Source organism: Humulus lupulus, chromosome 9 (assembly GCF_963169125.1).
Source record: "Humulus lupulus chromosome 9, drHumLupu1.1, whole genome shotgun sequence".
Classification (NCBI taxonomy): domain Eukaryota; kingdom Viridiplantae; phylum Streptophyta; class Magnoliopsida; order Rosales; family Cannabaceae; genus Humulus; species Humulus lupulus.
This window is the reverse complement of record NC_084801.1, coordinates 181630412-181658242: the sequence shown is the minus strand read 5'-3', so window position 1 is coordinate 181658242 and position 27831 is coordinate 181630412. Positions and strand designations below refer to the sequence as shown.

Below are 27831 nucleotides of genomic sequence, written 5' to 3'. Positions count from 1 at the left end.
ATTAACTTAATATAAAAAAGTATATAACACCTTTTATTGTAGGCGGGTGTATCTAGATGAGTGTTAATGGAAATCAACGGCTCTGATTTGGTCTACAACTGTAGACCATGTTAACTACAACTAAAAGAACCTTTTCTGTGTTACACTTTTTCTATCTTCCTTTTTCTGTTTATTCTTTTCCTTCTTCTTCTCTCTATGCGTTGAAGCTTGGCACTTCAGCTTCTTCACTGAGGTAAGCTGTTGGATCTTATTGTATTTTTTCTGAGAAATATATAAGTCTATCTGTATTATGCTGTTTCTCTTCTGGGTTTTCGTTTTCGTCTAATGTTGACTTTCTTTTAGATTTTTTTTTTTATTTATCTATTAAAATTATTGATGATACTTGTTTCATTTGGTGTAAAAATCACTGCTTTTGCTGGTTTTTGCTTCTATAATTTTATTGAAAGTTTGTTTAATTTCTTAAAGGGTGAGAGGAATTTTAACTCCATAGTAGTGAAGGGATTCTAGAAGTACAGACTGAGCTATTTTTGTTTGGAGAAGGAACTTGGCTGTGTATTGAACTAGAAAAAGGGTTTTGGTATTTGGTTTGGATGAGAATGGATCAAAGTCTTAGGGGATATACTGGTTCTGGAAATGGAGTAGTTCATTTGGGGAAAAAACCTTTGTCAGTTATTTCCAGTCACAATAATATTATGGCTGAAACTAGATTCAATAATCATAATCACAGTGTCTTCTTGGATCATAGCCACAGGGGATTTCATTACCCTCAACCAGATCTAACCCCAACTACTGAAAACTCGATTTCTAGTTTGACCCATGATGTTAATTCCCCAGAAGACTGTGACTTTTCAGATACAGTATTGAAGTACATAAGCCAGATGCTCATGGAAGAAGAGGACCATGAGGACAAGACTAGCATAGTCGAAGAGTCTTCGGATCTTCGAGCTGCGGAAAAATCATTCTATGAAGTTCTTGGGAAAAAGTATCCACCTTCCCCTGAACAAAGTCATGTTTTTCAAAATGGTGAAAGTCCAGACGAAAATTTTACTGCAAAATCCAACAATTATGTACATAGTAGTTGCTATAGCAATGAGTATTTGGTTGATAATAATACCTTGTATCAAAATCTAGATAATTATACCTCTCAATTACATTGTCTTCCTGATTTTGGAGTTTCTCATTCATCTTACAGTTCTTCAAATAGTGCCATTAGCAGTTTAGATGGATTGTTGGACTCTCCCAGCAGTATTGTAATTCAAGCCCCTGATCATCATCTGTGTAGCGAGAATCGATCAATGTGGCAATTTAGGAAGGGGGTTGAGGAGGCTAGCAGGTTTCTTCCCACTCAAAATGACTTGGTTGGAAATGTAGAGGCAAATGAATTGTTGGCTTTGGTTCCTTCGAAGTTTGCGACAGCTGAGGTTTCTGTGAAGTCGGAGAAAAAAAATGAGAGTTCTCCTGGAGGCTCGAGGGGGAGAAAAAACCCTTGCAGCGATGTTGAAGATTTGGAAGAAGGGAGAAGTAGCAAGCAAGCGGCCATTTACATTGAATCCACTTTGCGATCAAAGATGTTTGATCTTGTGCTTCTCTGTAGTCTTGGAGATGGTCGCGAACATTTGACATCTTTCCGTCAGACCTTGCAGAGCGACCTCACGAAAAGTATGCAACAAACTGGCCAGATAAAAGGATTAAACGTAGGAAAGGGTCGTGGTAAGAGACAAGGACGGAAGAAAGAGGTGGTGGATTTGAGATCTCTATTGATTCAGTGTGCTCAAGCAGTTGCAGCTGATGATCATAGGAGTGCAAATGAACTGCTAAAGCAGGTTAGACAACATTCTTCTCCTTTTGGTGATGGTTCTCAGAGATTAGCTAGTTGTTTTGCTGATGGTCTCGAGGCACGCTTGGCCGGTACAGGTAGCCAGATCTACAAAGGTCTTATTAATAAAAGAACATCTGCTGCTGATGTTTTGAAAGCTTACCGGCTTTACCTTGCTGCCTGCCCATTTAGGAAGATCTCTAACTTTACATCAAACAGGACAATACTGGATACAGCAGCCAAAGCAACAAGTGTTCATGTCATTGACTTTGGTATCCTTTATGGCTTTCAATGGCCCACCCTTATTCAGCGCCTCTCATTGAGAGAGGGTGGACCGCCAAAGCTTCGGATCACTGGGATAGAGTTTCCACAAACTGGCTTTCGACCAGCTGAGAGAGTTGACGAAACAGGACGTCGTTTAAAAGCTTATGCCGAAACTTTCAATGTCTCGTTCGATTACAATGCAATTGCAAAGAAGTGGGAGACCATTACACTTGAGGAACTAAAGATTGACAGGGATGAGCTCCTCATAGTTAACTGTCTGTATCGGGGCAAGAACTTGCCAGATGAAAGTGTGACTGCAGAGAGTGCAAGAAATAGAGTTCTTGATTTGATAAAAAAAATTAAACCAGATCTCTTCATCCATGGGATTACAAATGGAGCATACAATGCACCTTTTTTTGTTACCAGGTTTCGAGAGGCATTGTTTCACTTTTCTGCATTGTTTGATATACTCGAATTGATTGTACCTCGCTGGGAGCCAGAGCGGATGCTAATTGAGAAAGAGATCTTTGGCAGGGAGGCTTTAAATGTCATAGCTTGTGAGGGTTGCGAAAGAGTGGAAAGGCCAGAAACATACAAACAATGGCAAATCCGGATCATGAGGTCCGGGTTTGTGCAACAACCTATTAGCCGCTATATCATGAAGAGGGCAGCTGAGAAAGTAAAGACAACTTACCACAGAGACTTTGTAATTGATGAAGATAATGGTTGGTTATTGCAGGGATGGAAAGGACGAATCATATTCGCCATATCGTCATGGAAACCTGCCTAATGCATTTCAATGGTGCAGTTTTTTTCGATTTTTTTGCCAGGTTCATTTCAGCATTCAAAAGGGCAAAATTGAGGATCAAAGGTGTATTGATTGCTCTTCATTTCTGGTTTTGTGTTTTCGATCATCATCATCATCATCGTCGTCATCTTATTTTTTCTTATCAGTTGAGATTACTTTGTGGTGATAACTGATGCTGACATAAGGCCAGTAAGAAGAATGCCTAGTCCTCTGTGAGAACTCTAACCAACATAATCAATCATGTAACATTTTGGTTTACATGTTTTAAAATTTTACCTAAATATTAAATACAACTAGGTATTTAGGCAAGGATATGTGTAATGGCATGATAATACAATGTACATAACCAATTCCTTTTAGGTTTGATAATTATGTTTATGCAGCATTGGTGTTGTGTTATGTTTGTTTACTAATTCCTCAAATGCTTTTCAAGTTGTAGCTTTGGTTTTGGATGTTTTTATTTATTTATTTTAGCTTTTTGGGCAATCATAGATAAATTCCTTTGTGGCTTCTTCTTTATATCTTAAAACTTGTGAAGCTAGACAATGTTGATTTCATTAAAGGGTCGTAAGATTATCTAGAGGCATCGCAAGTGGTGGTCCTGTAAGGATGTGTTGAATCGAGGTTGAATTAAATACACTAGAGTCGGAGTCATTAAATTATTATATATTATATCGATTATTAAATCATCAAAATAAAGGGAGAAGTCTTAGCCATTCATTTCAAGTTTTGGTGCTTTTCTTTATCTTATAGTTTATAGTTTTGGTGCTTTTCTTTTCTTGAGTTTAGTTTTACTATGATGTCCTCATCACCACCAAGTGGTGGTGCTTGATTTAGGTAGTTTATTTAAGGAAAAATAATACTAAACTACACATACCAAAACCAATCAAATCTTATGAGAGTGACTTAGTAGTTGACTTGTCTCCCACTCTAATCTCATCATTTCTAAGTTTTATTCTTAAATAATAATTAGAAGTTAGTAGAATCAAACTTTTTTTAATACATATACTTATTCATATAAATAATATAGTATTGAGCATGATCAAAGAGTTTAAAATCATTTGTTTATTAAGGTGTGGTTTAAATAATAGCACTTCACTTGATCAACCAACTATATCATATTATATCACCAACTATAACCTATCTTAATTATGAGGGTTATTAAATAAAGTGCACAATCCAATATATAATCATATTAACTTATTGAGTATTATCAGTTAATATCCATAATTTAATTGGTGTAGTGTCCAATTTCAATGGAATCTTTTAATATGTATATTTTTTGCAGCAATGAATGGTATCTTTTAATATTAGTATAACTTATTATATACATTTTTTGACTATAAAGACAAGAAAATTACAAAATATTATCATTTGTACACATAAAGATTTAAAAGTTGGTCAAACCTTTGCGTTTAATCTTCCATCTTTCATATTAAAAGAAGGAAAAAAAAGCAAATGATTGCAAAAGTGACTAAATGCATTATAACTTCTTTTGTTGTAATTATAATATATTATATGTATATATATGGAAGAAATTTTAATAGTAGTTATATTTTAAAAATATAAAATACTGTATTGTTATTAATTTCAGTTGTATTGTCATAATTTATTAATTTCTTTTAATAAATTACAAAACTATTCACAATCATTGAATACAAATTTAGTTGTTAAAACTATTCACAATTCACAATAATTAATTTTTGATAAATATTGACTCATAGTATATTAATGAAATGGTGTGCTTCACTTAGTTTTCTCAAATAAATGTATTATAAAAGGTTGATTCCAAACCAAAATATTTGGGTCTTACAAGGTAGAAAACCAATGGCATTAAGTGAGGTGACAATGAATTTATTTTATTAGTTTTACCCTTTGTTTGGGATGGTTGATTGGAAGGTGTGTGGAAAGAAGCTATCCATTCTTAGGTTATTTTTGTTTGGTAAGGAGGAAAGATACCAAAGGAAAGAAATAGCTATGGAAGGTGAATCACTAGGGCCCACAAAAAAAATCCCTCCCCATATATGGGTGGATTGTTGGAAAAAAAAAATCTATTAAATATTAGAATGACTAATTTTTTTTTATATTTTTATTTATTTTAAAATGTAAAAGAAGATTATTTTTTTCTTTCCTTCTTGTTACACCAAACAAGTTTAAAGGATTGATACTCTCCTCTTATTCCCTCTTCCTCTCCATCCTTCTTTGTTAATCCATTCTTTATTCTCTCCCTCTTTCCTACCAAACATACTGTTAGGGTGATGAGTGTAAAGTGGGAGAAAAAGATGTACTACAAGCATCTTCTGTTGGCACATAGGAACTCTCATTCGTGTCTGTATTCCCAACAAGTTTTCAGCTGCTGCTCAGTTGCTATCAAAATGAAGTTTGTTGGCTCTTAGTCTATGTTTGGCAGAGATGATTTTTGGAGGGAGGGAGAGTAATGGATGGAGAGAGCAGGAGTGAGAGTCTCCCTTTGTTTGGCAGATTGGTTGGAAGGAAAGAAAGGAAAGTGGAAGGGAAGAAAAATCCACTTGAGCCCACCATTTCTCTTCCTTCATCAACCGGACGGATTGGAGAGGAAGGTGTACGCCCTAAATTCTCCACGGGCTATTAGCAGGCTTAAATATGGCATAATTGTGTATCAACCACGAGGATGATGTGTATCCCGGAGCTGCTGCTAAGGAGTCGTGTAACGCCCCAACTCCAGGGACCGTTACGGTGTGCCTTGTAAACAGTGCTAAACTCGCTAATCGAGTCATTTGGCCAAAGCCGTGAACTAAGTATGATTAGCGATTTAGGGATTAAAATTTTTGATTAAGATGTAACGTTTCACTAGAACGTTTAATATATACATTGGGATCCCGAAAATATAGTTTCAGAGTCTATTACAGATAATATTTACAACAGGCCGTTCTAAGCGGCAAAACAGGGTTTAACCCTAGTTCCACTTTAAACCTCGGCCGTGGCGGACGAGCAGCTGCATATGTACACGTCATCACCTAAGCTCTCCAACTCAAGGATGGTCCAGCTTCCTCTTGCCTTTTACCTGCACCACGTAGCACCCATGAGCCGAAGCCCAGCAAGAAAACACAATAAAGCATGATGTAATATCAACAATAACCATAACAGCCACTCAGGACCAACGGTCCAAAACAGATAAGTGACAACAGCCAAAAGTCACGGAAATGGGTACAGCTCCCTCTAGCCATGTGACGATAGGTTCACCAGGGCTTAATTGATAAGTGGTTCTTTCATAAGTTCAATCAGGATAGGTGCATGGTGATAGTCACCAACATAACCATCCTCTCGACTCTGGAGTCGTAACTAAGGACAGCGTCCCCTAGCCATGTGACAAACAGTCACCGGGGTCATATACCTTGGCTGAAATCATCTGGTCTTAGACCAGGTAAGCGCTTATAGTTCTCACTGATACCCTATATGGGTCATCCAATGCCAACCTCGATTAGATCTAATCTCCATTTGGCCCGGCGTTCGCAACGCACTGCCACTTCTGACTCTTGGGTCGGTGAAACTCGACCAGTGCTCAGCCCGTTGTAAACTTAACTAATAAGTCACAGCTTCACAGACGGATTTGACCCCATTGCCGATTCTGACTAATAAGCCAGCGCCATACACAAGTAAGCCGTGCCACCAAACATATATCACATATCCAATATCCATAAACAAGGCATTCAACACGCTTACTTAACATGTACTAGTACAATTAGGTCCATGCACAACACAGAGGCTCAAGCTCTGAACAACATCATACCCAGTATACAAAGCATGTCCTAATCACATGTTTCTCGTGCATCACGTGCATCATACTTAACATTCCAACATGCATCAATAATAGCCATGCATGTCACGTTCAATAGCCAACCAACATGCATCAAGAATAACCATGCATGTCATATTCAATAGTTAACCAACATGCATCAATAACAGCCATGCATGTCACGTCCAATAATCAACCAACATGTATCAAGAATAACCATGCATGTCACATATACACAGGGTGCAGTTCTCTTACCTCCGGTTCGAGTGAGAGTTAGTACAGGAACGACCCCTGAGGACGATCGATCCTTAACCCTTTAACGGTCACCTAGTCATAACCAAAACAATCTCCAATTAATGAAAATTACCAAAGATAAGGTCTTAACCTAAACCCCACTCTCGGGGCCTCGAAACATGCCCACGTAGTGAGTAGATTCGATCCCGGGCCTTAAGGATTGAAACCCCAAGCCAAAAGCCCTTAAAAACACCCAAAACAGGGTTCTGAAGGAATAGGGTAGCGCTACAGCGCTGCCCTTCTAGCGCCCCAGCGCTCAAGACAAAACCAAAAACCGCCCAACCTCCCTGCAGGTAGCGCTGTAGCGCCCTACACTGGGCGCTGTAGCGCTACCTTCAACCAGCCAACTCCCAGAATTTTCTTCTTTCGATTCTACCATTTCTAACCCAATCCAAAAGCTTCCAAACATCAAATTAACTCCCAAATGAACCCAAATACCACCTCCACATGTCCTAGGGACCACAACCCCAAGAACCCTAGCCAAAACTCCAACCAATTCCCAAGTTTCCAACCCAAAAACCAGCTGAAACTTAACTTAGAAAACAGAGCAAACTCAAGAGTTCTAGTGGCTAGAAACTCACCTTAATCTCAGCAACACACCCTCTTCAATGGTGGAGCATAACCCTAGCTTGGCTAAGCTTGGTTCCTTGGCTTAATTCCTCAAACTGAGCTTGAAAATCCAAAGAGAAAAGGGGAAGAAAATCTATCGGGAGAGAAGGAAAAGAAGCTCTGTTTTTGTTACTCTTCCTCAGCCTTAATGGCTAATATATATCCTTTGAGGGGAAAGGACCTAAATACCCTTAGGTCTAAAATAAAACCTTAACAGCCACCAAGGGCAAAACCGTCATTTCGCACCTATTTCATTAACCACAATTAACACCCTCCAATTCCCGCTATTCTCAATAACCTCAAACACCAATAATCCATATCCCATTACCCTTTAATTCCCGGTAATGCTCTAATCATTAAACTCACCCCGAGACTCACCCCGAGCCCCAGACTTAAACCCGTTATGACTAGACCGAACACTTGCATTCCATGATCGTCTCATGTCGACTAGCTCGAAACAATCCATCTTATAATGTGGCTACATTAATTAATCACAAACATGCACCCAAAATACACAATTACGCCCACAGCGGTCAAATTACCAAAATACCCTTATAATTAAAATATGAATCCATATGCATGCATTCACCATCATATAATAATATAATTCACGTAAACATGCACATAATCCTTAAATACCATAATAAATCCATTATGGCCCTCCCGACCTCTTAATCAAGGTCCTAAACCTTATTAGGAAATTCAGGGCATTACAAGTTAGGTCCGGAGTATGGACACCGCGGACTAAGAAGACGTCCAGCTCAAGGTACGGGCTTGAGTTGGCGTCTATGACCCCTTGTAAATTCAACCACGCAATGTAAACATGTATATATCAGGCATCACGTGTCTGATATGTCCCTGAATTCTCGGATACGCAGCCTAAACGTGCGTGTTCAGGCACCCACGACTGGGTTGGGCCGTGCGGCCCATTATCCCCCTTACCTATTGATTGGACTTTACTTCATTTGTCAGGTTTTAGGAATTAATCATGAATGTCACAGAGATGACATGATGGGTAAGAAGGTCACGGGATGACCCCCTTTGCCAACCCCCAGGTGCCCTCTCCTATAAATATGGAGAGCCTGGGAGTTGGCAAAGGGTTGGACTCTATTATGTAAAGAAATACCTTGTAAAGAATACCAAAAACTACCAATAATATTGGCTGGTGGAGTAGAATGATTTTAACCTTTGAACCACCTAAAAATAGTGTCTTGCATTATCGTTTTATATTAAGATTACTCGTCTGTTTCGGTTCAATACTTAGCACTAATCCTACTATCTTATTCTCTTAATTACCTGTTGGTGAAGAACCGCGTCAACAAATTTGTGCTTTCATTGAGAGCCTGTCAGATTGGTGCTACCCCAAATACCCAACCATGGTGGTCACTCGCTCGAGACATGGTAATGAGGCGGACCAATGTGATGGGCAGGAGGCTCATCATACCGCCATTTCGGACGACCGAAACCCTGAGGTTCAACAGCGGCCGGGCAAGCAGCCAATAGGCCAAGATGATATTGGAAGTTCGGCTCCCCGACCGCCTAATCCGAACCCAGGTTTTTACACGGCGGTGGAAATGGAGAATGCTCAGCTGAGGAGTCAGCTGGCGAAAGCTAACCAACAGATTAAGGAGGTGTTGGCCCGACTACCCCCTCTTACAATCGACGTTAACGTCGGAAAGAGGCAAGGCGAGACTCATAATTCCCGTCGGGGTAATCGGTCCAGGCCTAGCCGGTCGACCAGACCCCCGACATCCAACTCTACTCCCTCATCGCACCGTCGAGAGACAACCTTCGAAGAACTACCTAGGGCCGAGCAGCAGTATAGTCGATCGGTCCGAACTTCAACTCCCATCTCACTACCACCCTCAAGTGCACCCAGGAGAGCTCGAGGGAATTCTAGAAGGAGATCCGGGGAGGGCTCACAGCGACAGCCCGTCCCGACCAGCCGTCCTGCGCCCCGCTCAGGCCGCCAAGCGCAAGACCCGCAAGTTGGCAGGGCCGAGAGGCCCCTACCTAACCTCATCCGCCCTGACGGGACCAGGATTGCGTCCCTGGTCAGACATCCTCCTTCACCGATAAGATATCCGTCTCCTCCTCGACCTATCCGAGATGTTCCAGCTTATGGGAGCAGCAGGAGAAACCTACCCTCCGCAGGACCTTCCCATCGTGGCAGGACGCCCAGGGAAGTCCCGGAACCTCATCCCTATAGGCGGACTCCAAGCTTCTCAAACGGGAGCTATTGGACCGGAAGCCGCCGCAGTGACCTTTCCGGCGAAGACTTGCGCCAACGCCTAAGCTCGACGCAAAATCCTCAAACCGCCCCGAGGGGGGATCTCCGAGATCGTCTTACCTCTCAAAGGGGAGACCCAGCAGGAAATGGCGGCCGTGCTCGCCCAAGGGAAGACCTGTCCGAGGTCCGCGACAGCGGGAATGTCCCATATAACCTATCTCAAGATAGGAGGGACGATAACCCGCCAAATGTGTACAATGGATCCGGAGCTGTTGAACAGCCCCGGAATAACCAAGGAAATCAGGATAAAACCCTTGAGCGCTTGGCTCAGATGGAGGAGCTAATGAGGAAGCTCCTGTCAGAGAAAGAAAAAGACGAATATGATTCAGGGGACGAACTTGAGCTCTTCGCCCCCAGCATAGCAGCTACGGCATATCCGCTCGGTTTTCGTATGCCGCACTTGTCCAAGTTCAACGGAGACAGAGATCCATCAGATCATCTAGGCATGTTCAATACTTTGATGATGGCCCACAACATTGGTCCAGAGCTGAGATGTCTAATATTTCCATCCACATTGACTGGGCCGACTAGGCAGTGGTTCAAGCAGAATAAAAAACAGTCAATAAGCTCGTAGAAAACTTTCTCTACTGACTTCAAAGGAGCATTCTGAGCTTCCCAGGCTGCCCGCGTCAAAGCCGATTCCCTGGCGAACGTAAGGCAACAACCCGACGAGCCTCTGAAGGCTTACCTGAGAATATTTACGAACTGCTCGAGCCAGAGACGCAGATGACAACTCCAAACTCATGGCTTTGAGAACTGGAATCCTCGTCGGAGGGGGACTCTGGAACGAGATACAGAGAAAGGGAGTCAGCTCCGTAAACGAATTCCTGAATAGGGCCCAGGGGTGGATCAACTTGGAGGAGGCCCAAGCCTTAGCTGCGGGAACCAGCCAGGTCCCTGAACAGCCCGTTGGAGTGGGAACGAAGGTCGTAACAGGGACCTAGAACGTTACACAGAATAACCAGTTTGGAGGAAAGATAAAGGGGAGCAGCGAGGGCAACCAGCACGGCCCAAAGAAGAATAAGTCCATAGAAAAATTTAAGCCGGTCTACGCAATTTATACGGAGCTCACCCACTCTAGGGAGAACATCTTCCTAGCAAACTCTTGCTCGCCTCCCCTGGAAGAAGTCGGAGCCGTTAAAGCACCAGAAGGGGAAGCGAGACCCCTCCAAGTTTTGCCGTTTCCACAACGACGTTGGCCACAATACCGATGACTGTAGACACCTGAAGGATGAGATCGAAACTCTCATCCGAGCCAGCCCCTTGGCTCAGTACGCACGAAACAGAGTTCCCGCAGCCCCTCCAGCTCCAGAAGTCCCGGTCAATCAGTCCGGGTCTCAAATAGATCAGGACATCCCTCCCCCAGTGATAGGAGGAGAGATCTCCACAATCTCTAGAGGTCCTTATTTGGCTGGCACGAGCAGAGGTGCCCAAAAGAGGTACGTCAACAAACTTAAGGCTCATAATGGAGTGGAGTTTGTCCCCGAACGGCATCTGCCGAAGCAACAACGATTGGAGAGGCAACCAATCATTTTTACCGAAGAAGATGCCAGCCATGTTCAGTTCCCTCATAACGACCCTCTGGTCGTAGCAGTGCAGCTCGCCAATCGGAGGGTTAGGAGAGTGCTGGTCAATAATGGGAGCTCGGTAAACCTTCTATTCTGATCCACGCTGGAGAAGATGAGATTGTCTGTCGCTGAGCTGAAAGCAACCTCCATGATGCTTTATGGTTTTTCTGGAGAAGGATCGGCGACTATAAGGACGATCGAGCTGGTGATCACCTTGGGAGAGGGACCTCGGACAGTCTCAAAACTCCTTGAATTTGTGGTCATCGACTGTCCCGCCGCATACAATGCCATTTTGGGTCGACCTACCCTTATGGCTTTTGAAGCCATCACCTCCATCCAGGGCCGTCTCAAGCCTATTAGGGGCCTAGGGCAAAATTTCAAAATGGGGCCTTTTTTTTCTAAGAAAAATTCAATAAACATTTAAACTTTAAACATAATTAAAAATATTCAAATATCAAAATTCTAAATGTAATTTAAAAAAAAAAAAAACTTAAGCAACATTATTCAAATATGTAGATCTATTCATCCAACACAAGTGACTTTTCTTCTTCACGTTTTCCTCAACGAACAATCTTCAAATCATAAAACCTAATAAGAAGATATAGCAACAAATGAATTATTTAAAAATGTATCTTTCTTGCTTTTTGAGAGGCAAATTTGCTAATCAAATCGTCGTAATGAAGTTTATTTAGCAATTTGTTTTTGATAGACAACATAGCTAATCCACTCAATCGTTCTTGCAACATGGTTGATCTTAAATATGATTTTATCAATTTCAATTTTGAAAAACTTCTCTCAGCAGAAGCAACAGTCATTGGAATGGTTAGTAAAATTCGATAAGCAATGAATGCATTTGGAAAGGAACCAATATTTTTTATGTAATCAAGTATTTCAATTGAGTTACTATTTTCATTTGGAAAAATTTTCCTCAACACTTTTAATTCTGAAAACAAATCTAAACCATCAATATCAGACAATCCATTATATTTCAAAACATCCTCAAGATTTAAAGAGTGATCTTTCAAACCATCTTCATCCAATACTTTTAGTTTCTTCATGTTGAACAAAAAACCAAAAATATTTTCATACACTTGAAATTGTTCAAACCTATTTTTAAGTGAACAAATAATTTGTCAATCAAGTAAAGAAAATAATCAATTCGAAATGATTCTTCAGCGAATTTAATTATATCAACATCAACATTTTCATCAAATTTCTTTTTCCAACGAATTAATCGTTTTTCACAAAATTTAGGTTCTATTCTCATCTCAATTGCAATTTTTTTAGCTGAATTCATAGCAACTACAAATCCATTTTGCCTATAATCTTCAAAATAAGAAAGGAGACCATTCAAATCTTTTATAGCCTTGTCAATGTCCATGTTCTTACTTTGTAAATGTTTACTAATTGAATTTATAGGAAATAAAATATCATACCAAATGGTCATGCCCAACAAAAATTCAAAATTCTCTAATTCATAATTTACTAGACTTGAAGCTTCACTCTTTATTTTAGGATCCTCACTTATTTCTGCAAGTTCAAGTAAAGCATCTCTTATATTTGGAGTTTGAGATATAATTGCCTTAACACTATCGATGTGACTTTCCCAACGAGTTTAAGACAATGATTTCACAGTAAAAGTAGATATATTATTTTTCAATATTGTCCATCGTTTGGTTGAAGAAGAGAATAATGAATATATGCGTTGTAAAATACCAAAAAAAGATATAGCTTTAACACAAGAATTAGCAACATCACAAATCACTAAATTAAGATTATGACAACCGCAAGGTGTATATAATGCTCTAGGATTTATATCTAATAATCTTTTTTGTACACCTTCGTACTTTCCTTTCATGATAGACCCATTAGCATACCCTTGCCCTCTTATATCATTGACGTCAAGTTTCAATTTTTCAATTTCTTTTGTAAGTTCATCAAAAAGACCTTTTCCTGAAGTATCCTCCACATTCAAAAATCCCAAAAAATATTCTTCCACTATTATTGGACTAGATGAAATATCTACACACCTCAATCTAAGAGACATTTGTTCTTAATGACTTACATCAAGAGTACAATCAAGTAAAACTGAAAAATATTTAGCTTCTTTAATCTTTTTCAAAATTACATTTTTCACTTCATTTGCCAACAATTGTATCAACTCATTTTGAATATTATGTCCCAAATAATGATTATGAATTTTACTATTTTGAATACGTCGAACATGTTCTTGCATTATTGGATCAAATTCAGCAATCATTTCAATTAAGCTCAAAAAGTTTCCATTATTTTCTTGATAGATCTTTTCATTACATCCTCGAAAGGCCAAATTGTTCTTAGCTAGATTTTTGACAATTGCAATTATTCTTACTAAAACATTTCTCCAATGCTCTTTCTCTTTATTAAGTCTTTCTTGAGCATCTTTATCAATTGTTTTGTTCTTTGATAATCTCAATTCCAAATCAATCCAAGCACTCATGTTAACTATGTGATCATTACTTGTTTCGTGATTCTTCAACTTATCATCTAGATGTCTCCAATCTTTAGTTCCTTTGTTACCCAATTGACTTACACTTACCATATTAGATCTCTTGCCAAACAATTTACAACAAAAACAATATACTTTATCAAAATCTTTTGAATACACTAACCACCTTCTATCATATTTTTCTCCATTTGACAATATTCTTGTATAATAAGAACTTGAAAAGTGTCAACCATTTTCATCTTTAATAAGACTGAAATCAATTATTATTTGAATTGGACCCTTTTCTACTAACAAGTCTATTAGTTTATTATCAAGATTTTCTGGACCCTTTTCCCTATTCATAAATATAATCTAAATCTTCTTTAAAATTTCTAGTTTCCATGATCTCTTCAATTTCAATATTTCTTGACATTTTTCAATTTCCTCAACCATCACATCATCACATATTTCATCATCTACTAAATTATCTAAATTTATTGGTTCATTAGTTTCTTTACTTGAGTTACTTTCATCTTTTTTGTCAGTGACAACAAATTTTGCTAAAGCTCTTCTTTGAGAATTAATTAAACTTTCTATTCTCCTTTTTTTTTTAAGTTTTTCATTACCCGACATATATTTTCTACTAGACATAGTTGTTTCAATTTTAGGCACAACAAAACAAAACAAAATCACAATGATTTTAATGAAAAATAAAAAATTAAACTATTATTGCATATAATATAAGAAAAGAGCACTATTACTAATAATAAAAAAGTATATGAAAGAAAGATATAACCTTGAATTATTGCAAATAAAAATAAGTATTCTCTCTTGAATCTTTTCTTTGAATTTTGAAGTTTCCTCTCTTGGAATATTGTAGATAGAGAACCTAATAAAAAAAAAAAAAAACCTTCAAGTTAAGAAGTATATATATATATATGTATATGTCAACAATATCAAAATTTATCACATAAAAAGTTAAAAGAAAAAAAAAGTTGAATGAATATGTACCTCTATCTCTATGAGACTATAATGATTTGTTTCTTGTATCCAAACTCAATGCCAACTTGCCAATCTCAAGAATAATTGAAAATTTCAGAGCACAAAAGATTAAAAGATATATAGTGTGTAAGAGGTTAGAGGAGAAGAGAAAGTTGATGTAATAAAAATAGAAAAAATGAACATTTATATATAATGGTTTGATTTGAATTTGGGCTTTTGGCAGATATTAAAAAAAAGAAAAAAAAAAGAAATTAAGCTTCTTCCAACGGTTGGGACTTTTCATGTCCCAACTAATTGCATTTCATCAATTTAATTACAATGTGGGTTTTTAATACTATTGGTTGGGTTGGGTCTTGTCTTGGGAACTTAAGCTCCATTATTTTTTTTTTGTTGGGCTGTTCATCAGCCAAGGTTTGGCCCGAGGCCCCAAATGAAAATGGTGGAGTGAAAAGCCCAATTTTTTGGGCTGTCATGTAAATAAAAAAAAAAATTAAGGGGCCTTTTGGGCTGAGGGGCCTGGGGCAGTGGCCCCTGCTGCCCCACCCTTCAGCCGAGCCTGCCTCTATCCGCCACCTCGCGCTGAAATTCCCTTCTTCCACGGGGATATGCACGGTCCGTGGCGATCAACTTGCTGCCAGGGAATGCTACAACATTTCCATGAAGGGAAAATTAAAACCCGGGCAATTAACGATGACCATCCAAGGTGGAAATGAGGAATCTCAGGAACTTTTGGCTGATCTTGAGATTGAAAAACCTCAGAGCGCCGAAAGGGAAAATATCATCCTAAGTGATGATATTGACCCCAGGATAGGTGAGGATAAATCCGAGCTCCAAGCTATCGAAGAACTCGAGGAGGTAAATATAGATCCGCAGGATCCCTCACTACTGGTTAAGCTCGGGAAAAACCTTTGTGGCAAGAGGAAGGCGGAGCTGGTCAAGTTCCTGCAGGAAACCTGGATGTGTTCGCATGGTCACACGAGGACATGGTGGGAATCAGCCCAAATGTCATCATGCACACCCTTCATTTGGATAAGAGCGTTCCTGCGAAGTCCCAGAAGCAGAGGCGCCTGGGAACGACTCGCGCTGAAGCCTTGGAAGAAGAAGTAACCTGGCTCATGAAATGCAGCTTTATCCGTGAAGCCAGGTTCCTGGTCTGGGTCGCCAATCCCGTGTTGGTCCCGAAGCCCAATGGGAAATGGCGGACCTGCATCGACTTCTCCGATCTGAACAAAGCCTGCCCCAAGGACTGTTTCCCCTTGCCGAGGATCGACTAATTGGTAGACGCCACGGCGGGGCACGAGCTCATGTCCTTTATGGACGCTTACTCGGGCTATAATCAGATCGCCATGAATCCAGCTGACTAGGAGCACACTAGCTTCATGACCCCAACTAACGTCTATTGCTACAAGGTCATGTCGTTTGGACTGAAGAACGCCGGTGCTACATACCAGAGATTGGTGAACAGGATGTTTGCCAACTAGATCGGGAAAAACATGGAAGTGTATGTTGGCGACATGCTGGTCAAGTCGAAGACTGCCAGTAACCATGTTTCCGACCTGGATGAATGCTTCAAGATACTAAGAGAATACGGCATGAGGCTTAACCCGCAGAAGTGCACTTTCGGGGTCGCATCTGGAAAATTCCTGGGTTTCATTGTCAACACTAGAGGAATCGAGGCAAACCCCGATAAGATCAGGTCATTGCTCGAGCTCCCCTCACCTAGGTCGCGAAAGGACGTTCAAGGCCTGACAGGAAGGGTGGCAGCCTTAAATCGGTTTATTTCCAAATCCACCGACAAGTGCCTTCCATTCTACAACCTGCTCCGGGGGAATAAGAAGTTCGAATGGACAGAAGAGTGCGAGCGCGCGTTCCTCGACCTGAAAGCACATTTGGCCAAGCTGCCCGTATTGTCCAAGCCAACAGCAGGGGAGCCTCTTTTCCTTTACTTAGCTGTCATAGAAGATGCGACTAGTGCCGTATTGGTCCGAGAAGAAGACTGGGTTCAAAAACCAGTCTATTACATCAGCAAGAGACTTCTCAGAGCTGAGTCCCGATACCCGTTGATGGAGAAGATGGCATTCTGTCTTATCACGGCCTCCCAAAAGCTCAGGCTGTATTTGTAATCCCACTCAGTACACGTCATGACCGATCAACCCTTAAGACAGGTTTTGCAGAAACCTGAAGCATCGGGACGCCTGTTGAAGTGGGCTGTCGAACTTAGCCAGTTCGAGATTTTGTACACTCCGCGAACTGCAATAAAAAGCCAGGCCCTGGCAAATTTTATGGCAGAATGCACAGGATTCCAAAGGGAGCCGGTGGAAGATTCACCCCAGGTCACCTCGGCCCAGCCGTCATGGAAGATCTTCGTGGATGGATCCTCTAATGAGAACGGCTACGGGGCTGGAATCATCTTGATATCCCCATAGGGGCATAGATTCCACTCGACACTAAGGTTCAGATTCAAGGCATCCAACAATGAGGTCGAATACGAAGCTTTGCTGGCCGGGCTAAGGGTGGCCCAGGAGCTGAAGGCCAGCTCCGTTCAGTGCTACAGCGATTCCCAGCTCGTGGTGAACCAGGTGCTAGATGAATATCAAGCACGGGGAACCAAGATGGCTGCTTACCTGGCCAGGGTAAAAGTTGAGTTATCCGCATTCGAACGGGGCTCAATCGAGCAGATACCTCGAGAGCAGAACACTAACACAGACGCTGAAACACCCCAACTCCAGGGACCGTTACGGTGTGCCTTGTAAACAGTCCTGAACCCGCTAATCGAGTCATTTGGCCAAAATCGTGAACTAAGTATGATTAGCAGTTTAGGGATTAAAAACTTTGGTTAAGATGTAACGTTTCACTAGAACGTTTAATATATACATTGGGATCCCGAAAATATAATTTCAGAGTTTATTACAGAAAATATTTACAACAGGCTGTTCTAAGCGGCAAAACAGGGTTTAACCCTAGTTCCACTTTAAACCTCGGCCGTGGCGGACGAGCAGCTGCATATGTACACATCATCACCTAAGTTCTTCAACTCAAGGATGGTCCAGCTTCCTCTTGCCTTTACCTGCACCACGTAGCATCCGTGAGCCAAAGCCCAGCAAGAAAACACAATAAAGCATGATATAATATCAACAACGATCATAATAACCATTCAGGACTACCAGTCCAAGCAAATAGGTGACAATAGCCAAAAGTCACAATAATGAGCATCGCTCCCTCTAGCCATGTGACGATAGGGTCACCAGGGCTTAACTGATAAGTGATACTTCCATAAGATTGATTAGGGTAGGTGCAAGGTGATTAGTCACCAACATAACCTTCCTCACGACTCTAGAGTCGAAACTATGGACAACGTCCCTTAGCAATGTGACAAACGGTCACCGGGGTCATATATCTTGGCTATAGTCATCTGGTCGTAGACCAGGCAGCGCTTATAAGTTCTTCGACCTTAGGGTAGGTCCCGCACTAATGCCATGGAGCTATTCAATGCGTGATCATCGACCTTAGGGTCGGTCTGGCATTAGTGCCTTAGAGCCACTCAATGCACGATTCTCGACTTTAGAGTCGGTCCAGCATTAATGCCATGGAGCCATTCAATGCATGATTCATCGACCTTAGGGTCGGTCTAGCATTAGTGCCTTAGAGCCACTCAATGCGTGATTCTCGACTTTAGAGTCGGTCCCTGACCAGTCAGTGTCATACACAAGTAAGTCATGCCGCCAATCATATATCACATGTTCCATATCCATAAACAAGGTATTCAGCATGCTTGCTAAATAGGTATTAGTATAATTAGGACCATGCATAAACACAGAGGCTCAAGCTCTGAACGATATCATACTCAATATACAAGCATGTCCCAATCATATGTTTCTCATGCATCATATGCAATATATCCAGCAATCCAACATGGACCAATAACAGCCATGCATGTCACGCTTAATAACCAATCAACATGCATCAAGAATAACCATGCATGTCATTACTCAACAATCAACCAACATGCATCATAATAGCCATGCATGTCATACTCAATAATCAACCGACATGCATCATAATAGCCATGCATGTCACATATACACAGGGTGCAGTTTTCTTACCTCAAAGTCGAGCTAGAACAATTAACAGAACGACCCTTGAGAACGATCAACTTTTAGTTCTTTAGTGGTCACCTAGTCATAACCAAATATAAGGTATCATCAATAAAAATGATCAACATAAGTTCCCAAATCAATATGTAGCCTCCGGAACATTAATCCCCACTTAACCGGGTACTAGGTTCAACCCCGAGGCCTATGGCTTGAATCCCCAAGCTAGAAACATGTTTTTGGTCAAAATGGCCTTAAGGGCCGCGGCCCTCCCCTACTACGCCGCGACGCGCCTTCAAACAGAAAGGCTTCCCCCCTGCCAGACGCCAAGGGCCGCGGCGCACCACAGCTGCGCCGCGGCGCTCAGCCCAGACCAGGCAAAAACCAACACGCGACCTCAATTCTTCCCCTGTGTTTTTCTTCTCAAACCAGTCCTTCAAACCATCTTCAATCCTCCCCCAAACATACAATTAAACCCCCAAATAACACCCATAGCTCACCCTCATCAAAACTCAATCAAACCAACACAAAAACTCCCTTTGATTCCTACTTCACACATCAAAATCATGGACTGAAAACGAAAAGAGAAAACAGAGTATGAACCAGAATTTAATGGCTGTAACTTACCCCAAACACGATTTGAATCCTTCCCAATGGCTGAACTCAAGCTAAACCTCCCCAAGCTTAACTCCCTAGCTTGCTTCCTCAAGATAGGCTCTCAAAACCTAAAGAAGAGGGTGATGGAGGACTTGTACGGGAAGGAAGGGAGAAAGAGAGGATAGGCTCTGTTTTAACTCTGTATTTTCTACAGCCTTCATGTCATATATATCCTTAGGGTCAAAAGACCATAATGCCCCTAAGCCAAATAAACCCCTTTAAAGGCTTCCAAGGGTAGAATCGTCATTTCCCGCCTATCTCGTTAATTATAATTAACGCTCTCCAATTCCCGCTATTCTCAATATTCTTAAATACCAATAATTCATATCCCATTACCCTTAAATTCCTGGTAATGCTCTAATCATTAAATTCACCCCGAGACTCACCCCGAGCCCCGAACTTAAACCCGTTATGACTAGACCGAACACTTACATCTCATGATCGTCTCATGTCGATTAGCTCGAGCCAATCCACCTTATAATGTGGCTATATTAATTAATCACAATCATGCACCCAAAATATACAATTACGCCCACAGTGGCCAAATTACCAAAATACCCTTATAATCATAAATTCTCCCATATGCATGCATCCACCATCATATAATAATATAATTCACGTACACATGCATATAATCATTAAATACTATAATAAACCAATTGTGGCCCTCCCAGCCTCCTAATCAAGGTCCTAAACCTTATTAGGAAATTTGGGGCATTATAGACGCCCTCGCCAAGCTCGCTACCTCCGGGGAGACGGAGGCTTTGGGGTTAGTACCAGTAGAGATCTTGGAGAAACCAAGCATAGAAGAGATCGGGGCAGAGGTCGAGATGATCGACGCCAGGCCGACCTGGATGACCCCTATCCTCGAATATCTCACCGAAGGAAAGTTACCTGAAGGGCGTAATGACGCACGGCGGATATTGTACCAGGCTCCAAGGTATGCGATGGTGGCCGGGGTGCTATACCGGTGTGGGTACTCCCTACCCCTCCTACGATGTGTTCTACCAGGCGAGGCAAAAACCATTTTGCAAGAAGTGCACGAGGGTTTTTGCGGGGACCACACTAGGGGGCAAAGCTTGGCCCTGAAGATCTTAAGGCAAGGATATTACTGGCCCACTCTGTCGAAGGATGCGATCTCGTACGTCAAGAAATGTGACAAATGCCAGCGATTCGCCACAATTGCCCGAGCTCCCCCGGTCGAGCTGAAGATGATCTCATCCCCGTGGCCATTCGCGGTCTGGGGAATCGACTTGGTTGGCGCCCTCCCTACTGGAAAGGGAGGGGTCCGTTACGCGGTAGTGGCTATCGACTACTTCACCAAGTGGGTTGAGGCCGAACCTTTGGCAACAATCACTTCCAAGAGAGTCCTCGACTTCGTGGTCAAAAGCATTATCTGCTGGTTCGGGCTGCCAAAGAAGATCGTATCCGACAATGGGACTCAGTTCGACAATGACCTCTTCACTGAATTTTGTGAAAAGTACGACATTGTGAAAAGTTTCTCCTCCGTGGCCTATCCCCAGGCAAACGCCCAGGTCGAGGCTGTCAATAATACACTGAAGGCGAGTCTTAAGAAGAGGCTGGACGAAGCCAAAGGGGTCTGGCCAGAACAGCTCCCCCAGGTACTATGGGCATACCGGACCTCGCATCGGACCCCTACGGGTCATACTCCTTTCTCCCTGGCTTTTGGGAGTGAGGCAGTTCTTCCTGTTGAGATAAAGGTATCTTCACGTAGAGTCCAGGCGTATAACCAGGACCGCAATCATGAACTACTTTGCGCGTCCCTCGACCTGATTGATGAAAGACGAGAAGATTCACAGCTCCAGCTCGCACATTACCAGCAAAAAAATCACTCGTTATTTCAACTCAAAGGTCCGAAAACGCGCCTTTAGCATTGGCGACCTGGTCCTCAGGAGAGTCTTCTTAGCCGGTAAGGATCCCAAAGAAGGAGTATTGGGACCGAATTGGGACGAGCCATATCAAATAACTGAGGTCATAAAGAAAGGAACCTACAAGTTAGCCCGGCTTAACGGAGAAGCAGTCCCACGAACTTGGAACGCCATCCATTTAAAGAAATATTATCAGTAACACCCTTGTTAGGCTTACTCAGAAAGGCCATTTTTTGTGTATTATGCAATGAGAATTAAATCTTCTTTCATTATTATGTATATTTACGAGTGTAATCTCAAGTAACCACGAAAGACCCTTTCCTAGTTACTTGGAGGGGCATATGGTACCTGGATAATATAACCAGGCCACCTTAAAGGCTTAGAAGTTGATTCAAATCGATTGATCGATGTTTTATTTTAAAAAAAAAACACGAGATATTGATAAAGGATTAACGCGAACTAAGTCTTATCTTGGATATAACCAGGTCGTCTTAAAACTTAGAAGTTGATTCAAATTGGTTGATCAGTGTTTTTCTTAAAAGGCACAAGATATTAATCAAGAATTAACACGAACTAAGTTTTCAAATTAACGCCCTGGATGAAACCAGGTCCTAAAACTTAGAAGTTGATTCAAATTGATTGATCATTGTTTTTCTTAAAAAGCACGAGATATCAATAAAAAATTAATGCGAACTAAGTTTTTAAAGCAATGTCCGGGATGCAACCAGGACTTGTCTTAGAAGTTGGATCAAGATTGGTTAACATGTTTTTCCTATAAAAGCATAAAAGTATCAATCATATCGCCAACAAAAAGAAAAACAAACTAAAACTATTACCGAAGTGCATAGAGGCAAAAGGATATAAACCAATTAAAAACAAAGATTGACAAAGCCAATTGTCTCGAGGTGAGAAAACCTCATACAAAAGTTACAAAAAAAAAGGGAAATAAATGTGTGTTCAAAAAAATAAAAAGAAGGCCTTAGGCTCCACCAGGCTGCTCCGATGAGGTCACCACCTCGCCCTCCTGCTCGGTAGCTGTGGAGGTCTCCTCGATCTCAGAGGGCGCCTCTTGCTGAAGGCGAGCTTTGAACCCCTCCCGGAAGGACTCCCAAGCATCCGCTCCTAGAAAGGAGAAGTCACCGTCCGGGTTGAAGACCCAGCAGTGGTAGAGCATATCCTCCATGGTGGAGCTGGAAGCTGCCCTCTCCGTCGCCAAGGCGGCCTTAGCTTCCTCGGCCTCGGTCTTCGCAGAGTCTAGCGCGGCCCGAGCAGCCCTGGCCTCCTCGAGTTCGGCCGTTGCAGCGGCTAGGGTGGCCTTGGTAGCCTCGGCCTCTTGCAGCTTGGGGCTGGACGCATCCAGCTCAGCCGGTGTGGCCGCCAGGGCATCCTTGGCATCCTGTTCCTGCTTTTGGGTAGTCTTCAGGGCGGCCAAAGTAGTCTGATGGGCGGCCAAAACAGCCTGATGCTCGCCCCTCATGTCCTCGAGCTGAGCCTTGGACCTGGATATGTTTTGGTGTAGAGCCAAGGCACCCTACAAAACAAAGATGCAACTGCCATAGAAAAAAAAAAGAGAGAACGTGCGATGCATGGTAACCAAAGAGTACAAAAGGCAAAGTCAACTTACCGTTAGAGCCATTCCCAGTGAAGAGTCTATCACGCTCTCCGGGCTCCTTGTTTCAATCGCCTGCAGGTCCCTTTCTGTGGCGTTGTAGTAGTGGTCGACGGTGTAGGTCGCTGTCTCGTACACCGTCCCCCGAAAGACGTCAGGAATTTTCTCCAAGGCCTGGGGATCCACCGGAACACGCACCTCGGGGGCTGCGGTTGCCAAAGTCCCAGGCTCCACCTCCATATCCCGAACAGAAGCGGGAGCTCGTGGAGGGGGCGGGGGCATCTTCTCCACTGCTGGAGGAGGTGGAGGTACCTTGGCCTGGGCAGGCGGGGTCTGGTCTTTCCCCTTTGTAGGGGACTTGGATGTTGTCCCGACGGCTTTCTTCACTACCCAGAGCTTCTTCACCATGGGCCTAGAAGCCCTAGTAGAAGAGTTCCCTCCGGTGAACATAGCTTGCAAGTCTTTGCTCCCGGGCTGAGACATGTCCTCTGGAAAAACAAAGACAACATTAGTATACAAGTAAGCATTTATGCAAGAACAACAAGAGTAAGAGGGAAAAAGCAGAACTCAAGCATATATCAAAAGGGATCCTACCCCCCGAGCTAGATGAGGAGTGATAACTCTATGATTTAGAGTTATTTTTATTAACTTTGAACTTGAATTTTGGGTGAAAAGAGTAATGAGTGTGATGTTATTTGTAAGTTTGTTTAGTTTTTACCTTTCTTTTCTAGTTAGTGTGTTAATTCAAGAGTCTTGTAAATTGTTGGTAATAATTGTAATTAATTAAGTAATTGTGTGTGTTTTGTTGTTTAGGAAAGGAACTTTTGACTCGCCAAGGGAAACTAAGGAATCCAAGGAAAAAGGGGACAAAAAGCTGGAAATGCTACTCAAATGCTGGAGGCCGAAGTGTTAGCAAATCTGGAAATTGGGGACTGACGTGGACAAGAGCCAGTTGACCTTTCTTCACTTATCTCAGCGCCTATGTGGCACCCACTTAAAAATTAGGTCAGCTGACTGAGGTGGCGTGGACTAATGGACCAAGAAAGGAAAATGGGCTTTCTAATTAGGGTAAGGAGAAGAGAAAAGTACCCTAAGGAGAGTACAGCCGAAATCATCAAAGGGGAAGAGTAGAAAACACTGTACATATTTTTATTTAGCAAGAAAAAAAAAAGAGAGAAAAGTTGAAGCAGAGATATACACGAAAAAGGAAAAACCCAAGAGACTCACGGCCAAGGAAGGAGGAGGGATTTAGCACACGATTCTACTACTCTCTTTCTTCTACATTTCCTTTTGTAGTATATACTCTTGATTTTATAATTTGTGAACTGATATTTACCATGGATGAACAATTTCTATTTTGGGTTGTAATTTTCAGTTTGAACATGAGCTAATCCTTTTGAGATTTGAATGGCTATGGAACCCGATGTTATGAATTAATGATGAAAATTGCATGAGTTTAGCAACTTGCCTTTGTTCATTCAAGTGAGATGAATGTTAAATGATTGCTAATTACTGGCCATGACTAACAATTTTCTTAGCTAGATCTGATTCTGGAAAGGTTATATCTAGTGGAAATAACTTGGATGATGCAAGAGAATTACCATGTTTAGGTTGTTCTTAGTGAGTAAAATATGAATATTTTGCTACTTTGTATAACTTGAGAATTGGTGTGTAATTGCTGTTTTGCAACCTGATTAAATATATGAATGTATTAAATCAAGTTGTAGAATTAATTCACTGAGTTTTGGGAAAATCTCACGTGCTTATCTTAGAATTCTGTTAACTCTGTGCAACTTTGCTGAACGAATGCTGTAACAACTGGGCAGATTAACATAGGGGGAAATAGCTATTCAGATCTATTAATCCATAGACACTTTTTCTTGAATTCAATTTTGCTATCATTTTAGTTATATTTTTAAATAGATTTAATTGCAGTCATTTAATTTCAGATTGATAGTACAATCATTCTCATAATTTCTTCCTTTAATTTTAAATTGTTGATTAGTTGGTTTTACATTTGCTTGATTTTGCAATCCCTGTGGAGACGATACTCAACTTACTACTATATTACTTGTTGCCGACTGTGTACACTTGCACATATAATTTTCACAACAAGGAGTCTATGGTCACGACCACCGGCCCCGGAGCTTCTGCGGGGGAATCTAAGACAATGACTTCACGAGCTGGAAGAGGTTCTGGGTCTGAATCTGGCTCGGGACTAGACTCCTCTACGTACTGCCTAAGACCCGGAGCTACAATACCCTCCCGAAGAGAGGGCCACGATCGAAGATTAGTCCCATACTCCTCAAAAAAGACTGACCTAAAGGCTAGGGTGTTGTCTATGACTACAGTACCCCTAGGGCGGTTACTTTCATAATCCAGCACGAGCTGGTCGACACACTGGAGTAGGGTTATGTCGAGGTCTGGGTCATTTCGATGGCGTTGGACGGGCTGGTTGGGATTAAACCTAGCTAGCCGGGGGTCTGCGGTGGCCCTATCTAAGCCCCTAAATAGATAAGGGTTACCTTGGCCGGAGGGGTCGGCTGCTGCCCTGAACTAGGCCCTCCCCACGCTAACTGCTTGGGCGACTTCCAGCGCCCGCTTTCGCCTCACGAGGGGAACCTCGTCCACCTCGTCCTCTCATTCCCCCGCGGTCTCCTCCTCGGGGATGGGTGCTGTCTCGCGGGCTGGAGGGAGGCTCCGAGGTCTCCTTAAGGCCAAAGTCTGGCCTAGAGAGATCAGCTTGCACGCCAGCATCGTCTTGTCTAACACGAGCTGGCGATAGTCCTTCTCACTGGGGGGCATCCCCGCCAGTTTCTCGTATTGACTCCCGAGGGTCACAGACTTGTTCGTCCTCACGAAAATGGCTGCAGATTTGGTCTAAGTGAGAAACTAATAAAGGGGAGCTAATCAATACTTAACTTATGAGCCAAGAGTGAAGGGTACTTCCGAGGGCGGTTGAAGTAATGAAGCTCGCAGTTGCGAAACCCTGTGGACATAAAGAGCTGGTCTTTGAAGTCGTTGGGGTGGCTGGGCAGCTCGATGAATGCAACCGTGTTTGGAAAATGGGTCAAGTAGTAGAACCCATCGCCTCGCCCCCGCTGCTCCGGGCTGGTCTTGAGGCAGAAAAAATATAAGATATCCGCCGGGGTGGGGACCTCCCATTCCTGCTTCAGGAATAAATATCTCAACCCCGCTAACAAACGGTACGAGTTAGGGGGGACCTGGAAAGGTGTCAACTTCACGAAATTGAGGAAGTCGGCAAAGTATTGGTCCAACGGGAGGACGGCCCCAGCCTTGAAGTGCTCGTCACTCCAAGCCGCATATTCTTCATCGAGCGGCGCACAGCTCCGCTCACCTTCTAGGGGAGGTCGGGCGATCAGGGCGCCCCTCACAATTTCGATATTGTGGGAAAGGAATATTTTATTCACTTTCCCCTGGTCGGAGATCTTCGAGGCGATCCTCTCGGCCTCGAAGAAAGCGTCGGGCGCCACCTCGAGCTCCTGCTCCACGGCCGGCCCGAAAACGGGGATTGGAGAGTCCGTCACCACCTCCTTTCCTTTGGATTGTTGAGAGGACGAGCTGCCAGCGGTTTTCTTAGGGGCATTCTTCTTGGGTCCCATCAGGTCGCCTAGCGAACAAAAGAAGAAAATTTTAGAAAAGGCGACCTAAGCATAAGAAAGAATCTGAAGCGAAGTGTTTCCTTTGCACGGGCTGAGGTAATCTCAGCCCATGAAGAGTGAGACCACGCGGTTCTATGAACACGCGCCTGTGCTCCCAACGGATCCCCGATTACTCGGAATTCGTGTGTCAGGAGGGTCAGGATAAAAGTTTGCCTTGGAAGGAAAGTTTCAGTAGGCAAACAGTGACAAAACCGCCTGTGAAACGTGTCCCCTAAGCTACCCGGTTTTGCACCCAAAATGCTGGATATTTCAAACAGGCATACCAAAAATCCTACCCAGAAAATTTCCCCAGAAAACGTATCCTATGAACCATGCTCCTAAATGGTTTTTTCTACGGTCGATGCCCTAAAATAAAAACCTACGCCTATCCTACCCACAAAAAACCAACATAATGTTGCATGCGGTTACAGGAACAATTTACCTAAGCTACAGTGAAGAGAAAATTTAAAGAATGCATAAGCGGAAAACTTACAAAGTGTTTTGCTAAGGGGAGGATGAAGGGGTTGTCTGGGTTGGAGCCTTGTCGGAATATCTGGTACCAAAGCTTCAACGGAGCTCTCGCGCTTGAACTTCTGGAACGCTGGGAACAGTAACTGGAAGAAAAAGAGGGTTTCTTGAGACTGAGAAGGAAGAAGAAGATGGGAAAATTGGAAAATTTTCGAATAAACGGGTGGCCCATGCATAAGGTGGTCACCCCTTTTATATACGTAGGAGGCCAAGTGAGGGGGGCCGTTGGATTGTCCTGATGTGGGATACGAGGCTCTCTACTCGAAAGGCGAAGCGACGGCCGAATATAGGCTAGGCCATTTAATGCGGTTCTCGGAAGATGTACCGTCACCAACCACGATGCTCCACGTACTCGACGCCTGCGTAATGGGCAGAATGTGAAAGTCCACAAAGAAGCCTAAAAGCCCCCACTGTGGCCCCAGGTGACGTCATGTGCCACGAGCAGGGGCTTGGGGGGCAAATGTACGCCCTAAATTCTCCATGGGCTATTAGCAGGCTTAAA

The 27831-nt window shown here is 42.5% G+C and overlaps 1 protein-coding gene and 1 long non-coding RNA gene across 2 annotated transcripts; one reads left to right on the top strand and one right to left on the bottom strand.

Annotated features, from left to right (window-relative positions):
• The first annotated feature begins 104 nt into the window (after window positions 1-104).
• On the top strand, window positions 105-3287 carry LOC133801424 (scarecrow-like protein 9). Its single transcript, XM_062239628.1, has 2 exons — window positions 105-232; window positions 466-3287. Exon 2 carries the CDS (start codon window positions 591-593, stop codon window positions 2868-2870), a length of 2280 nt encoding a protein of 759 aa, XP_062095612.1. The 5' UTR covers window positions 105-232; window positions 466-590; the 3' UTR covers window positions 2871-3287.
• Window positions 3288-11767: 8480 nt separating this feature from the next.
• Window positions 11768-15148, bottom strand: LOC133801423 (uncharacterized). Its single transcript, XR_009876865.1, has 3 exons — window positions 14903-15148; window positions 14688-14780; window positions 11768-12012 (listed from the first exon to the last, which is right to left on the bottom strand). It is a non-coding gene; the product is annotated as an uncharacterized LOC133801423 (long non-coding RNA).
• Window positions 15149-27831: the final 12683 nt, after the last annotated feature.

What these genes read in the sequence shown, in the direction of transcription:
- LOC133801424 (XM_062239628.1), top strand. Translation starts at nt 591, where the DNA reads ATGAGAATGGATCAAAGTCTTAGGGGATATACTGGTTCTGGAAATGGA.